Raw genomic sequence first — 12,051 nt, forward strand, 5'->3', positions numbered from 1 at the left:
CTGCAGTGACAAGCTGACTTATAGCCCCCATTAATTTCATACAGGCAGGGCTGGATTACCCAATAGGCAGACTAAGCACATGCTTAGGGCACCAGCAAAGCACGGGGCACCAAAAAAAATGAGATTTTTTTTTTAAAAAATTTGATATTTGATATTTCAAAAAAAGCATTGAAGTAGTCATCATGGGAAAAATCAGAACTTTGTTAGACTTCCTTACACTCCACTACACACTCTTCCCCTGATTTTCTGTTCTCTTTTTATTACTTATCCCCACCTAAACCAGGGGGGCGTCCTATTAACATAGATCGAAATAATGCGAGGAAATCAGATCCTGTCATGTATTACAATAAATTTATGGTTTATTATTGATATATTCTTCTGAGTTGTATGTACTTGATTCATTTTTTCTTTCCTATATATATATATACACATACATAAAAATAGTGTACATTGTGTAATTATTTTTTCCAAATTTTCCAAAATCTTCCAAAGCTGACATCATTTTTCAAAGCGAATCCATCAGAAGCAACATCTTCTCTCAGTAGCACAGACATCATTCCAAAACCTGTAGGTGTTTCAGAGACTGACCCTTCTTCTATTGGTGAAACAAACACTATTCCAGAACATGTGGATGTGTCAAGAGACTGTAACTGATCATCCTACTCCTATAATGGCTTATAATAAATGTGAACTCATGGGGTTTTCCAGTCCTGCCAGTCTTTCCCTGAAGAGGGAAAGGACTCATGAAAATATAGTCCCAATTGCAACAGTAACTCCAGGACATTAAAATGAAAAGTGAGAAAATTAAATCCTGAGATTCAGCATGAAGACTACCTGAGCATAACATACTAGAATCGCAGAAGGAATGGATACCTTAAAGAAAACAGGGAAGCAGAAAAATCCAGAGAAAAGTATACTTGAAGGGCAAGTGTAAGAGGTCATTCAAGCCAAACAAATGACTATCAGAAATTGTTAAGAAGCCTGCACAATAATTGGTGCAGTCTGCTGGATGGTCAAGGAGTAAAGGAAGCAATTAAGGTGGATAAGGACATTGCAGAGAAGCTAAATGATTTCTTTATATCTTTTTTAAAATCTGTAGAAAAACACAAAAGTATCTGGGTTAATCAAGACTAGAGAAAGCCTTGAATTACTTCAGAGGCACTTAAACCTCAGTGAATGACAAGACAGAATTCAGTGTTAAAAATGAAAATTAATTCTCTCTGGAATCAAAAATTTGAACTCCTTATGCACACTAATGGACAAACTCAATGAAAACTTTTGCTCAATGTGTTTGGTATAAGGAATGCAATTGAAAGTACTGAATATACTACAATGTCATTATATAAAACAATGGTACACTCTCACTTGGAATATTGTTGACCTTAATTTATAATAGACATGGCAGAAACAGGAAAGGTTCAGAGATGAGTGATAAAAATGGATCTGAAGCATGGAAAGACTTTGATCTGAAGATAGAATGTAAAGACTGGAACTTCTGAGTTTATGGAAGTGATTATTAAGAGAGGATATAACAGAATTATTAAAAATAATGAATCGTATAAAGAAGGCAAATTGGGAAGTCCTATTAATGTTTTAATATGATACAAGAACAAGGAGAAGTTCAATAAAACAAATACAACAAATTTAAAATTGATAAAAGGAAAATTTTTACAATTTTATAACCACAAAACATCATTGAGGGGAAAGGATTGAACATCTATAGATACATTAACTAGGATTATTTTCTTGGAGGTTCTGCTTGTTTGCTTGTTTTCTTTAGGAAGAAATATAAGCTCCAACATTTCATATAATAAAACCACCACTAACTGAAAACGGTTAAGAAGAAAATTCTGCTTTGAGCAGGTTATTCCATTATCTTTTACTTGTTAATAAAATCTGCTATCATGTTCCCCCTTAATCTCCTCTGTTCCAAACTAAACATACCCAGTTCCTTCAGCCTTTGCTCAGATGGCTTGCATTCCATCCCTTGGATCATCTTTGTCACTTGCCTTTCCAGTTTTGTTACATCCTTTCTATATATTGGTGACCAAAATTGGACACAGTACTCCAGCTGAGGCCTAACCACTGCTGAGTAGAGTGATACTATCACCTCCTGTGACTTGCAAGCTATCCCTCTGTTAACGCAACCTAAAATTGCATTTGCTTTTTTGCAACAGCATCACGTGGTTGACTCATGTTGAAGTTGTGATCCACCACAACTCTCAGATCCTTTTCAGCAGTGCTGCTGCCAAGCCAGTTATACCCCAATCTGTATTTGTGCATTAGGTTTTTCTTCCATAAGTATAGCACCTTACATTTGTCTTTACTAAATTTCATTTAGTTGTCTATAGCCCAGTTCTCCAATTTATCAAGATACTTCTGGATTTTAGCTCTATCCTCCTAAGTGTTTGTGTCACTCCCTCCCAGCTTTGTGTCATCTTCAAATTTGATCAATATGCACTCCCTATTCCTACATCCAGATCATTAATAAAGATATTACATAACACTGGACCCAGAACAGATCCACATGGAACCCCACCTGAGACTTCCTTTCAATCTGACATCATTCCATTAATAGCTACTCTTTGTTTGCAGTTGTTTAACCAATTATGTATCCACTTAATTTAGTTCTGCCAAGTTCATTTTTCCAGCTTACTTATCAGAATGTCACATGGGGCTGTGTCAAGAGCCTTGCTAAAGTCCAGGTACATTATGTCCACTGCATTCCCCCGTCAATAAACCAGTCACCCGTCAAAGAAAGAAATCATGCTGGTTTGGCATGATTTGTTCTTAGTAAGTCTAAGCTGGCTGCTAATGATTATGTCTTCATCCTCCAGATATTCGCAAACTGAATGTTTTATACATTGCTCTAGTAGCTTCCCCGGTATCGAGGGCAGGCTGACTGGTCTACAGTTCCCCAGCTTCTCCTTTTTAAGATAGGTACTACATTAGCCCTTCTTCAGTCTTGTGGGACCTCTCCTAACATCCATGAGTTGGCAAATACTATTGCTAGTGGCCAGTTGAGAGTGCACAAAACCTCTCCAGTTCAGATAGTCAATTAGCAGCTCTCTCTTGCTCCCCTCTATACTTGATATTGACTTGAGTTTTTGCATATTTGTCCTTACTGTTTAATAGACTGCTCAGTGGGATGAAAAAGCTAATGTGGCCTTGAAAGCTTGTCTGTAAACTCTTCTTTCAGTTTCTTAAATGCGGTCTCTCCTCATAACTCTAAATCATCACTCAAAATTCTGAGAACTTCCATGCCTTTCATTCACTATCATTGTCATAAATATAAAAGGAAGGGTAACCCCCTTTCTGTATACAGAACTATAAAATCCCTCCTGTCCAGAGGCAAAACCCTTTCATTTGTACAGGGTTAAGACGCTAAGATAACCTCGTTGGCACCTGACCACAATGACGAATGGGAGACAAGTTACTTTCAAAGCTGGAGGGGGGCGGGGGGGGGACAAAGGGTCTGTCTGTCTGTGTGATACTTTTGCCAGGAACAGATCAGGAATGCTCTTCAGAAGTCCTGTAAAAAGTTAGTAAGCAATCTAGCTAGAAATGCGTTAGATTTTCTTTTGTTTAATGGCTGGTAAAATAGCTGTGCTGAATGGAATATATATTCCTGTTTTTGTGTCTTTTTGTAATTTAAGGGATTGCCTAGAGGGATTCTCTATGTTTTGAATCTGATTACCCTGTAAGGTATTTACCATCCTGATTTTACAGAGGTGATTCTTTTACTTTTTCTTTAATTAAAATTCTTCTTTTAAGATCCTGATTGCTTTTTCATTGTTTTTAAGATCCAAGGGTTTGGGTCTGTGTTCACCTATGCAAATTGGTGAGGATTTTTATCAAGCCTTCCCCAGGAAAGGGAGTGTAGGGCTTGGGGGGATATTTGGGGGGGAAGGCGTTTCCAAATGGCTCTTTCCTAATAAAAAAACCCGGTTTTTCTCCACATGGGCTCTTTCCCTGTTCTTTGTTTAACATACTTGGTGGTGGCAGCATAGGGTTCAAGGACAAGGCAAAGTTTGTACCTTGAGGAAGTTTTTAACCTAAGCTGGTAAGAATAAGCTTAGGGGGTCTTTCATGCAGGTCCCCACATCTGTATCCTAGAGTTCAGAGTGGGGAAGAGACCTTGACAATCATTAATTAGCTTTCTAAAAGTTAATACTTCCTCTCAGCTTCTGGAGACTGATCCAGCTTCAAGATTCCAGCAGATGATTTTCTAATTCTCTGTTGCTTGTTCACACTTTGCCATCCTTAATAACATGTATAAGATAACTGCCATAGGTTATACTATCTCACTGTATTTGCTATGGTGCTGATTCACTGCAGTTCCACAATAATCTTATGAAGTGCATTGATTCAAGGTAGTTCTTCCCATCATAAAGTGCAGATAAAATAATAGGGTCCAAATTGTAACACATAGCCAGTGGCCCAACTAGGTGGCAGTCAGATACAAGGCATCTCAATTGGGCACCCAAAGCTTGAAGCACAATGTTATTGAACAGTTCTGAATAATTTGGCCTTAATGAACAATTCTGTTGATGGGGCACATAAGAATTGCCAGACTGGATCAGATCCAAGGTCCATCTACTCCAGTATCCTGCCTCTGACAAGAACCAGATGCTTGAGAGGAAGATGTAAAAACCTTGTAGTAGGCAGATATGGGATAATCTGTCCTCCACCTAGGCCTCCACCTGATCTCTAATAGTTAGAGATTTGCTTAATCCCTGAAACATACATTTAATATCCCTTCCAAAATTTTTATTGTCATTAAACATGACTAAAGCTAAGATTTTGTCACAGATATTTTTAGTAAAAGTCACGGACAGGTAACGGGCATTAAAGAAAAATTCATGGAAACCGTGACCTGTCCCTGACTTTTACTAAAAATATCTGTGAACAAATGGGGATCTATAGGTGGGGCAGCTGCATCGTGGCTAGAAGCTCCAGGGGCCTGGATTGTGTGTCGGAGGTCCAGGGGCCACCCTTCTATGGATGGGAGCGGCCGATGCCCCTGCCGCCTGCAGCACCTGGGGGCTACTGGGTTCCCCCACCAGCCACAGCGGTCAGGAGGTATATTTCCTTTTCAGAGTGGATAAAAATCCAAGAATTTTTTTTTAAAAAATCCAAAACATTGGATTTTTTTCACTTGAATTGGATTTTTTTTTCATAAAATGCTTTTTGAGGTAAAAACCTATCAAAAGATAGTTTTAATTAAGATACATTATAGCTCAAAGATATGTCATCATGGAATAGGGATTATAAATTCTAATGCTATAGTATGAGACAATATCTTCATGTAATGTTTAAGAAAAGTTTTGTAAATGAGTTCCAATACTTCATGGATTAGGGACCCAATCTTATGGAGTTCCACAGGCTTCTGTATAGATTATTTAGGTTAATCTTTCTATCTACCCAAGGGAACTCAGTGCTCAGTCTAGAAGATACCATCAGAGCTGCTTAGTTTTGCAGTTCTTAAACTGTGGATTTGTGCCTCCAGAGATAACATGCTTGTTAACAGCAAAAATGTTTTAAAATAAATAAATAAATATATAGAGGTTAGAAATAACAGACCTCAACCCTATTGTCCCTCTGAAAATTTGTGTATACAGATCCCTTACCTCTATCTAAAAGTGCAAAGTTTCAAAAAGATCAATTAATAGAAGATTGTTGGGGGTGGAATAGATCTGGACAAGGAGAAGAAGTCTGGAGATAAATGTGAGAAGGGAGGGAAAGGCAGTAGAAACAAAAGTGAAACTGTTTGAGCAGCAAATTCCAGAAGTCTTGAGATCTTTCTGAATGTAGCATACCATACCATTCTCTCACTAGAAGGGAAAACCTATAATGACAACAGGTCATAAAAGAGACCCAGTTTGGGAATATTTTAATGAAGTTCCTCTACCTGTGGGTAAGACAAGCATGTGTGCAAAATGCAAACAGTGCAACAAAGAAATGCAAGGCCTGGTTGCCCAAATGAAACAACATTAAGCGAAGTGTTCCTTCTTGGGAGAAAGCTGCGCTGAAGATGATGAAAGGAACATGTCTGAACACACAGGATCTTCAGCTTGGTAAACTTTTTTATTTCATATTTCTTTCTTAAGGACTGCCTGACTTCCCTCTGGACTATTCTTGAATTCTCATGTTTGAGCAAAAAATACAGTTGTTACTCTATGGTACTATCATTTTAGATGCAGTTGTGATAAAAAATAAATAGCTGAAATAGGCAGATCTTCCTTTTACAATTTCACTTTTAAAGTAGTACTGAGTGTCAGTGAATGCAATGAGTAATACTAAATGAGCAGTATGGTAATAATAATTAAATAACTTAATTGACTTATTTTGTATAGGAGAATCCATCCTCTACATACAGGATTCTGAAGACTATCCACCTTCAAGATTACCATAATTTTCTATAGTTTCAGAAAAGAGAAAAGGAGGATTTGTGGCACCTTAGAGACTAACAAATTTATTTGAGCATCAGCTTTTGTGAGCTACAGCTCACTTCACCAGATGTTAGTCTCTAAGGTGCCACAAGTCCTCCTTTTCTTTTTGCGGATACAGACTAACACAGCTGCTACTCTGAAACCTATAGTTTCAGAATTATCTGCCAAAGATAGTGTTTCAGTCACATGTATGTCACATAGCCACAGATTATCACCTGTAGCAAAAAGAAAAAAAAATCTGCATCATCCAGAAGCAACCATAGATAAATTTGTGATAAGAACTAGCAGATTACAAAAAGAAGTAATTGATGAAAAAATTGCCCGGTTTGTTTATGCAACAAACTCTCCTTTCCGTATGATTGAGAACCCACACTTCATTAACATGGCTCAGGCACTAAGACCAGGATACAGTCCACCCAACAGAGCAGATGTTGCAGGCAAATTGCTGGATAAAGTGTATGAAAGAGAAATTGAGCAGTGTGCAAAAGGTCTAAAGAGTGAAATTATTAACCTGAGTCTTGATGGGTGGAGCAATGTCCACAATGACCCTGTTGCATGTGCCTGTGTGACAACAGAAGAAGGGAACGTCTTCCTTACAGAAACAATTGAGACATCAGGAAATGCACACACAGGAGAATACTTACAGGAAGTAGCAGTAAAAGCTACAACAAACTGAAAAAAAATTTCAAATATCTAGTAGGCAGCTTGGTCACAGACAATGCTGCAAATGTATCTAAGATGAGAAGAAATTATTTAGAAGAAAGTGAAGAGAGTTCCAAGCTAATAACATACTGTTGCAGTGCTGATTTGATGCACCTCCTAGCCAAAGACATCAGTGTTCCAGAAATAAAGGCTAATGTTGAAATTGAAAATTACTTCCGTAACAACCACTTTGCAGCAGCTGCTCTGAAAAAAGTGGGAGGAACAAAGCTAACTCTCCCACAAGACGTGTGATGGAACTCAGTAGTGGACTGTTTTGAGCACTATATCAAGAACTGGCCTAATCTGATGACAGTGTGTGAACAAAATTATGAAAAAATAGATGGCACTGACACAGGCAAAGTTCTCAACATTGGACTTAAGAGAAATGTTGAACGCATGCTGAGTACCCTGAAGCCTATTTCTGTAGCCTTGAACACAATGCAGACGCTGATGCTGTTGAAATTTGGAAGGAACTGAGTGAGATCTTAAAAAGAGAAATATGCAATGACAGAGTTAAATTACAAACATTAAAAAAACGAATGGGATGAGCACTCTCTTAATACTTGGTACCAGAGTGAAACCTTAACTGCTGAAGAAGAGGAGTTGGCTCTGACATGGAGATCCAGCAATCATCCCTCCATAATGCCAACTGTAATAAACTTCAGAGCTATAGGTGAACCATTCAAGAAATAAGTTTGCTGATGATGTTTTAAATAAAGTCACACCAGTAAACTGGTTGAAGTCACTTAAGCACTTGGATTCAGATACTGTTGAAGTGATAATCTCACTTTTAACAGCAGTAGCTTCTTCTGCCGGTGTAGAAACAGTATTTTCTTTCTTTGGACTAATTCATTCCAAATTGAGAAATCATTTGGGACCTGAAAAAGCAGGAAAACTTGTTTTTCTTTTCCATATTATGAACAAACAGGAAAATGAAGGTGAAGACAATCGAGTTAGCTGCAGAAGCCAATATTTTAAGTTTCTCATATTGACCTGGCTGAAATAGTCAATTTAATTTTTGGTTTTTTAAAAAATATATTTAACTATTTTAGTTAAAAACAATTTTAACAAACACAAACCTGATTTTAAAAAACTTGAATGTTTAACTAAATTCAAAAATTCATATGCTTGTTTCGTTAAAATATTATATGTTTGCTGTTGAAGAAAAAAAGTCCAGCATACATAACATTGTTATTTTAGTTAAATAAAACAATTTAAATATCTGTCTGGTAATGTTCTCCTTCTAATACAGCACGGCAAAAAAATCCTCCAAATATTAATGATTAACCTGCTGAATTGGAGATATTTATGAAGTCACTGGGAGGTGAACTATCTGCTTCAATTACCTTTGGTAAGTGAAATAACCAAACAATCACTGACTTTCTGATATAGCTGTAAAACTAATCTGAAAAGTTTTCAAAATAAATCACTTTACAAATGTATATTGTGAAAGTCATTGAAAATGAAACCTTCATCTATCTCTGAGTTGTGAAGAATATGTATTAAGGTTATTACAACCAACAAGAATGTATTTTCATGTAGAAATCCATGATTAAATCGAGTCTTCCTGACTAGTGATTTAAATCGTGATTTAAATCAATTTGATTTAAATCAAATCCACCCTGTTCCTTTTATCAGTTTTGAATTTCCCACTTCTTTATTTCATTGAATGTCCCCTTAGTATCACTAAATGGAAAAAGATGCTCCCAATCTACATTTTCTGTACTGTGTACTAGAAGGAATAGAATCCTGCTCAATCTCTCTTAGCCATGTTGGCTCTGCAGAGCTAATGGAAGAAAAATACATAAACAAACAAAAAAAACAGTAAAAACATATTGTAAAAGTAAAACCTGTTCTATCAGAAGGTGTTATTTTTATACAGACCCTCTTCAAAATCAAAGTTCATTTTAAACGCTCATTTAGTAACACAACTTGTATTTCTCTATTACAGAAAGAACAGTATTTACCTTAGGTAGATCTTCAATTTGATTGGCATCTAGGTAAAGCTCTTCTAATGTCCGTTCTAAGTTAAAAACCTCCTTTGGCACCTGCTGTAGGCTGCAATGAGAGTAATCTAGCACAGAGATGATTTCTTCTTCACCCCGGAAACATCGGCATGGCACCAGACGGCCAATAATTTTCCTTTTGGTTGTCATCTCCAAACACTGCACTAAAGGAAAAGAAAATAATTACTGTTTTCTAAAATCATCACCATATCTGATAATATTTAGTGTTATTACTAAGACAGTAGTTTAATAATAAAATCTTCTCACATGCATATGCAATCTGAATTATATATGTCTTGGAGTCTATTTTTCTATCCTTACAGGATTAGAGGAAGGGGGATTTATATATGTCTGCATTAATCCTGTGTCCATAAACCCCTTCACCCGGCAAAGAATCAATGGCAGGCTTTGTACTTTATGCTTTGGTCCATTATCATCAACTTAACTAAAACTAGCTGTGGTACTAGTTTTAATTCTGACTGTCTATGACTAAAATATATAGTTAACCCATGTGATTTTTTCTGGATTTCAAGAGAGCATATGATTTTTTTTTTTACTACAGTCGCTGATTGGGTCTGTTTGTTTTTTGCACTTTCATCAAGATGATAAAAACCCATACAAAACTATTGGTTACAAAACTGCTAGTATGCAAACAATCTTTACATTGGATACCTTAGCTGTCATTCCTGCCTTTCAACATTCTTTGTTAATGCAAAAAATTACTTTGAGTTTCATGCCATTATTTTTTGTGGAAGGGAATGCAATATATACATTTGTGAAATTTTATCAAATTACACCTCTAGGGCCAGCTCCTGAAACCCTTACTTACATAAATAATCTGTCCACTCAAGTAAATGGAACTACTCGTGTGAGTAAGGGTTTACACAATCATGCCCTATTGTTTTTCAACTGATCAAAAATATTTAAACCAACCTGCTGTTTCATGCACACTATATTCAGATACTATAGCCAGATACACTGGTACAGTATCTAAATTTGAGGCTGATATTGCCAACATTTGTTTTTAGAAGCATTATTTAAACATGACCACAGATAAATCAGGCTGTTATGGGACTTGACACAGCATTCCCAGTATTGCTTCCATCACCTACCTTCTAAACCTGTGCTTCTCAAGCTATCTGATGTGGGGGGGGACCAGCAATTTTTTTTCCAATGTACGCACAGACCGTCAGCTGATGGCTTGCGAACTGGCACCGGTCCGCGGACTACCACTTTGAGTAGCACTGTTCTAAACCATGTGGAAAGTTTGTGTGTGTGTTACTTTATGGGAAAGTGCAGCAAAGTAGATCAAGTACCCCACAGTGGTCACCAGCCAGACTGCTCCATTTAGAGTACCGCTGTATATCCATGCAAAATATCAATAAAAATAAAAGACATTTGTTTATCATTTCTTAGTAAAAAGGAACCATTGTTTGTGATATGCGGGGTCACAGTGTGCGCTCATTTGCACTCCTGTCAATTTAGAGTAGCAATACAGACTTCAGTGAAAGAACTCTTTGGAATATATGCCCTAGACAACTCCAACACACATCAAAGGGACTTGTCTCTATAGCTAAGTAAAAACAGATCATTCACACTACCTATACAATGTCTTAATTGAAACATAACAGGCAGTTAGTCCATAACATGGATTTAGTGGGCCAGATACTGTTTCCATTGTGCTTCTTTGGCTTCTCAATACGCCACAGAATACATACATTTTTCTGGGGTAAATACACACTCAAATGTTAAACTCTAACAAGATTCAGACAAGGAAGTGTATCTGCCTCTAGCAATCCCAATGAATTAACATCTGAAAGCTGTCAGAACAAATATCTATTTCAGAATTTCTCAAGATGTGAAGAACAAGAAAAAGATGCCGAAATAAACATCAACGGAAGCAAAGGGCACCTGGTTTTTCATTTGGCAGTGCCAATAACAAATTTTCTGTTGACACTTTTTGGCCAAAGGGTCAAAGCTAAAAGTGAGAACAAAAAGTAAAGTAATTTTATATTTCAACTAGACCAGATACTGAGCTTTTATGTATAATAATGAAATTGCATTTTTAGTTAATATCAGCTGTTAAAATGAAAGTATTTTAACATTATAGTTTACAAAAGCATATGAAAAATTTAAACTAGACTGGACAAAACACTAGTAAATATGCGAACTGTCAGGTTGGAGGGAGGTTACCAGTGGAGTTCCTCAGGGATCGGTTTTGGGACCAATCTTATTTAATCTTTTTGTTACTGACCTTGGCACAAAAAGTGGGAGTGTGCTAATAAAGTTTGCAGATGATACAAAGCTGGGAGGTATTGCCAATTCGGAGAAGGATCGGGATATTATACAGGAGGATCTGGATGACCTTGTAAACTGGAGTAATAGTAATAGGATGAAATTTAATAGTGAGAAGTGTAAGGTTATGCATTTAGGGATTAATAACAAGAATTTTAGTTATAAGCTGGGGACACATCAATTAGAAGTAACGGAAGAGGAGAAGGACCTTGGAGTATTGGTTGATCATAGGATGACTATGAGCTACCAATGTGATATGGCTGTGAAAAAAGCTAATGCGGTTTTGGGATGCATCAGGAGAGGCATTTCCAGTAGGGATAAGGAGGTTTTAGTACCGTTATACAAGGCACTGGTGAGACCTCACCTAGAATACTGTGTGCAGTTCTGGTCTCCCATGTTTAAAAAGGATGAATTCAAACTGGAGCAGGTACAGAGAAGGGCTACTAGGATGATCAGAGGAATGGAAAACTTGTCTTATGAAAGGAGACTTAAGGAGCTTGGCTTGTTTAGCCTAACTAAAAGAAGGTTGAGGGGGATATGATTGCTCTCTATAAATATATCAGAGGGATAAATATAGGAGAGGGAGAGGAATTATT

General features: G+C 37.0%; 1 protein-coding gene across 4 annotated transcripts in view; it reads right to left on the reverse strand.

Annotated features, from left to right (window-relative positions):
• LRRC7 (leucine rich repeat containing 7) overlaps window positions 1–12,051 on the reverse strand; it is a 380,755-nt gene that overhangs the window by 246,714 nt on the left and 121,990 nt on the right. For all 4 annotated transcript variants that reach the window (XM_043490855.1, XM_043490857.1, XM_043490856.1 and 1 more), the window contains exon 3: window positions 9,122–9,324. In XM_043490855.1, coding sequence (XP_043346790.1) covers window positions 9,122–9,324 — 203 coding nt within the window. The remainder of the gene's footprint in view (window positions 1–9,121; window positions 9,325–12,051) is intronic.

The sequence above is a fragment of the Dermochelys coriacea genome, chromosome 8 (assembly GCF_009764565.3).
Source record: "Dermochelys coriacea isolate rDerCor1 chromosome 8, rDerCor1.pri.v4, whole genome shotgun sequence".
In the NCBI taxonomy this organism is placed as follows: domain Eukaryota; kingdom Metazoa; phylum Chordata; order Testudines; family Dermochelyidae; genus Dermochelys; species Dermochelys coriacea.